Source organism: Glycine max, chromosome 3 (genome assembly GCF_000004515.6).
Source record: "Glycine max cultivar Williams 82 chromosome 3, Glycine_max_v4.0, whole genome shotgun sequence".
Taxonomy (NCBI): domain Eukaryota; kingdom Viridiplantae; phylum Streptophyta; class Magnoliopsida; order Fabales; family Fabaceae; genus Glycine; species Glycine max.
In genome coordinates this window covers 14,523,259-14,528,464 of record NC_016090.4, presented here as the reverse complement: position 1 = coordinate 14,528,464, position 5,206 = coordinate 14,523,259, and the positions used below count along the sequence as shown (strand labels likewise).

At 36.9% G+C, this 5,206-nt stretch overlaps 1 protein-coding gene across 1 annotated transcript; it reads right to left on the bottom strand.

Moving 5' to 3' along the window:
• Positions 1-3,211: 3,211 nt before the first annotated feature.
• Positions 3,212-4,055, bottom strand: LOC102661824 (protein MAIN-LIKE 1-like). The gene is made up of 2 exons (XM_006577451.2): positions 3,690-4,055; positions 3,212-3,604 (listed from the first exon to the last, which is right to left on the bottom strand). The coding sequence occupies exons 1-2, from the start codon at positions 4,053-4,055 to the stop codon at positions 3,212-3,214; spliced, it is 759 nt and encodes a 252-aa protein (XP_006577514.2).
• Positions 4,056-5,206: the final 1,151 nt, after the last annotated feature.

Sequence of the window (5,206 nt, the reverse complement as noted above, 5' to 3'; positions counted from 1 at the left end):
CGATAAACAATGGCACGCCCCTCTCACCCGCGGCTTTTATTCGCAACGAGTGTGGGGTTTATTTTCAAAGTTCTGGTCCAGTGCCCATGCGAGTACCAAACCTATGCGATTTTTCAACTCTCAAAAGCAGAATACACAACAGTCTTCGGCTAAACAACAATGAAGTTGTGGATGAAATTCATTACCGGCGACCAGTGGAAGATACAGGTAACAACATTTACTTTGAAAGTATGCAATTGAAAAATGACATGGATGTGAACACCATGTTAATGTATAATGATCAATTTTCATTTGTTGGACCGATTGAGTTGTTATGTACCGTTGGTAGAACAACAGATGCAATTTTAAACTTACTTGAACGCCCCAGCATCCCTACACATGATGCGGTTCTGTATTACAACAGAAGGTGGAACATGCCACGCCAAAACAACTTTGTGGGTTACGCGTTCACCGGAATAAATTCAAAAAAATTTGATATTCCAAAAGGATGTAGCATAGATCAACTGAAGGATTTGATCAAGCAAGTAGCACCTAAAGGGAATCCTCCTCATGGGATTCACGAATCCCAAGTTGTAAGGCGTTTGTTTTATCGACAACCTAGTCATTTGGAGTATTCTGAGAAAGATTTAGAATTTAAAATTGTTGAGCTGAAATGTGACGACGACGTGCTGAAGGTGCTGGTAGAGTCTAATTACTGGAAACAATTTGTGCCAATAGAAATTTTGGCTCTCTTTAGTAAAGTGGTTATGGAAAATGAGGACGATGTGGTTACGCCCTTGTGTGATTGAATGCTAGTTAAATGTTAGGCTGTTTCGTGCAAATTAAATTTGTGTCCATGATGTTCTAGTCGATGTAATATGTCTTAGTGTGTCAATTTGTTATGTTTGTGACCTGTTTGTAATGTGTAGTATGTATGAAAAAAGAATAAAAGTTTTATTATCAACTTTTAGCAAAAAAATTTATAAGGAATAAATGTTTGTGACCCGTTCGTGCAAATTAAAATTTGTAACTTATTTTGTCCAATTAATTACATTTAATTAAAATTTGTAACTTATTTGTTTCAATCAATTTAAATTTGTAACTTATTTGTTTCAATCAATTTAAATTTGTAACTTATTTGTTTCAATGACTAACTTATTTTTTAAAAAATTTCTAGCTTCTTTTTTAAAATTTCTAACTCATTTTTTAAAAAATTTCTAACTTATTTTTTTAAATTTCTAACTTATTTTTTTGAAATTTGTAACTTGTTTTTCATTAAATTATATAATAATTTTATGTAAAAATTAAAATTTGTAACTTATTTGTTTCAATGACTAACTTATTTTTTTAAAGTTTCTAGCTTAGTTTTTTTTTTAAATTTCTAACTCATTTTTTTTTAAATTTCTAACTTATTTTTTTTTAAAATTTCTAACTTATTTTTTAAATGTCTAACTTATTTTTTTAAATTTCTAACTTATTTTTTTGAAATTTTTAACTTGTTTTTGATTAAATTATATAATGATTTTAAGTAAAAATTAAAATTTTTAACGTATTTGTTTCAATGACTAACTTATTTTTTAAAGTTTCTAGCTTTTTTTTAAAAAAATTTCTAACTCATTTTTTTAAAATTTCTAACTTATTTTTCTAAATTTCTAACTTATTTTTTTGAAATTTCTAACTTATTGTTGTTTAAATTATATAATACTTTTCAGTATAACTTAAAATCTCTAACTTATTTTGTCCAATTAATTATATTCAATTAAAATTTCTAAGTTATTTGTTTCATTCAATTAAAATTTGTAACTTATTTTTTTTTAAATTTCTAACTTATTTTTTCATATGTCTAACTTCATAAAGAAATAGAGACATTATATTTAAGTAAAAACATACATAAAGACATAATTTAAGTAAAAACATAATTTAAATACATAAAGAAATATAGACATTATCTAAGTCAATGTGTTTTAACAAATACAAAAAACAAAGACTAAAATTTAAATACATAAACAAATACAATAAAAAAGATAAATCCTAATTTATGCGGGGTCTCTATCGCGGCCTAAGACTGTCATCTGGGTCGTCATCTCTAGCTATCCTCAGGCAAAGATCCATGATATCATATAAGTCAATTCTTGCAGTCACCATCCTGAGGTTGATGACGCGCTCCAAATGCTCAGCAATCCTTCCCATCCTGACACATGCTGTGCAATCAACCTGTCTCAGTGAAAATAACAAGTGAGTATGAATTTATAAAAAATAATAAAGTTAAGAAAAAGTACACAGCTTACCACAGAATGCGTAGGGGGATCTGACGCGATTGGAACCTGGGCGACAGGTGGCTCCACGAAGTCATCATCATGAGTGGGAAGGGGAGGCGCAGGTCTGGGCTCAGCAATGTCCTCCGCCGGCGTCACAAAGGGGTGTGAAATCTGAAAAAAGCACTCCATGTAGTCTGGGGCCACTTGCCCAGGAACTACACAGAGCTCCCCTGTAGGCGCTACATGATCTGAAAACTGTACCCACCGGTCGTCTATATCAGTACCTGTCAACGAATCACGAACCGATGGCAGAGGAACTGTCTGAATGTACCCCATCTGCCGAACCACCCTCTCTGGTCGAAGGTAGACGATGATCGGACCCCATCTGACTTGCCCCATGTACGAGGAGATCAAGTCATAGCCCCGAACTCCCCGATGCTCAGCATACGGCATCCAACAGACGTCAGTGACTGTCAGGGCATCAATATGTGCTCTGTAAGGGGCTTCCTTAATGCCGATCATCTGGGCCTTACCTGTAAGCCACCTACAGGCACGTGGGCTAGCCTCAGCAAAACCATCGTCAGCAACAGACCTGTGGACTGATGGAAAGTGCTCGTAAATCCAGCACTACAAACAGAAAGTCAACATCAGCAATCAAACATGAATTGAATTTTACTTTAATTTAAATTACAAGCAGTGATAGTCACCTGAAGTAGTGAAATGTAACCAGCCATCTACCGTGTAGGGGCCTGCGACACCTCGTTAAGCTGATCGTACAAGTGTACCAAAGCGGCCGCTCCCCAAGAGAATGTCCCTGCCTGTGCCAGGTCTCTGAATGCCTGCAGGTGCACAACATGGACATGGGTTGCACTCTTGTTAGCGAAAAGAGTGCAACCAACCAAATGAAGTAGGTATGCCCGAGCTGCAGCAACCCATTGCCTGGCCCGATACCTACCCTGGTACATGTCCCGAAGCTAGGACAACCGAACATGAGGCCCACCTGCCTGACGTGTCTCAGCTGTAGCCTCGTCTGGGGTGACCTCAAGTAGCTCCGTCAACAGCGCAACTGCGTCAGATGTAGCCAGTGGCCCGAATGAATGCAGCGCTCCAGTAATCGGGATATGCAGGAGCGACGAAACTTCGTCTAGAGTGATCGTCACCTCCCCTACTAGGAGGTGGAAGCTGCTCGTCTCACTATGCCACCTCACAACAAAGGCGGATATGAGTCCAGGATCAGTGGTGATCACAGAACACCTGATCAATGGATCTAATCCGGTGGCCGCAATGATACCTTCGATCTCAGCAGCCGGTCTCCCAAATTTATCTACTTTCCTACCATGGGAGACCAACTTGAGATCGGGTTGCTCCTAAATTGAATAACAATTTATAAATTTGTGTATTTCAAAATAAAAGAAATTACTTTCTAATTACTGGAATAAAATATGTACGTACCTGTCCACGCCATATGTTGTGTGCCACATGATCAGCAAATCCTATCAAAACAGATGGATCGCGTGGCCCACCGGGGAACCCCTCATCATCAGCAATTGTCCCATCACTAGCCACTCGATCAGACTCAGCACCATCGGCGGCTCCTGTCCTCTCTGGGCTACCATCAGACGCATGAGGCACATCCTCAGCCAACTGAGGAACATCCTTAGGAAACTGAGGAACATCCTCGACTCTCTGGGTAACCTGTTGCCTACGTGCTGAGGCAGTGGGCCTACGACGGCGAGGAACATTCTCAGCCACATCCTGACTAAGGTCTCTGCCTCTACCTGTGCCCACCACACGATGTAGACCTCGTGTTCTAACCATGATCTGAAATCATGAAGAACATTTACTTTTATTCGTCAAATTAAACACTCAAATAATTTGTGTAACAAAGCTTTCGAATCCTAACTAATCCACATAATTTATCCAAATCCACGGATTATATATTTAGTTCAACATAATTTATCCAAATAATTGACATAAAAATGCATATATAACAAATGCATATATAAATCACACCAAATATAATTTCTAATAGTCAACAGAATTCTAATAGTCATTTTGAATATAGTTTGTCACAACGGTTGCTTGAATACTATATCAATTAGGTTTAATCAGCATTAACTAAAATTCCAGATTTCAAAATGTCAATTGCTTAATTAAGATTCCCGCTTTGAAGATTCCAGGTTCCGTCAGCATTAATTAAGATAGAGTATACAGAGAGGAATGTGAGGAAAGAAGGGATTCACTGTCCTTATTGAAATGGCGTATCAGTGTGTTTAGAACATAGTCATAGGTGGTAATTTCTCACAGCAGTTTGTTGAATATATCAATTAGGTGAATTAGTGTTTAGAACATAGTCATAGGTGGTAATTTCAAAATGAGTAATTATTTCTCTCACTAGCTAGCAATAGCATGTAATCATAGTCTATGGATTACTTTTCTAACTTTTAGCCATACAATTTGCTGACTAATAAGTGGCAATCGGAGCAATTCAGAATACCTAGTCGGAGCAGTCACGATGATTGAGTGAACTTTACTTAAGTGGGATGTTGCAACTTTTCATGATTTTGGTGAATTAGTGCTTGGTGGTTCTTTTGTGAAGAAGGAAGAAATGAGTGTGGTCTTTCAGTTTCAATATTATGAATTTAGATGGTAGGCATGTTGGGAGAGGCTGTTTGACTAATAGTTTTGGATTACATAATTTCATTTATATAATTTAAGAGAATTTTTTTTCCACAGGGTATACTTTATCCTCTTCTTGCACAATCTATGATTGTAGTATATAAAACATGGTTGGAGAGGGTAAATTATTACATTTTTTAAATACTTTTAGTAGGATTGGATTGATGGGGAGTTTGAGCCACTTGTGGTAGCCTGGTAGGTATTAGATTCACAACTCCATGCTGCCATGTACCAAAGAAAAGGATGATTAGAAGATGTGATTTTCTGGAGTATCTTTTATACTATTTAAA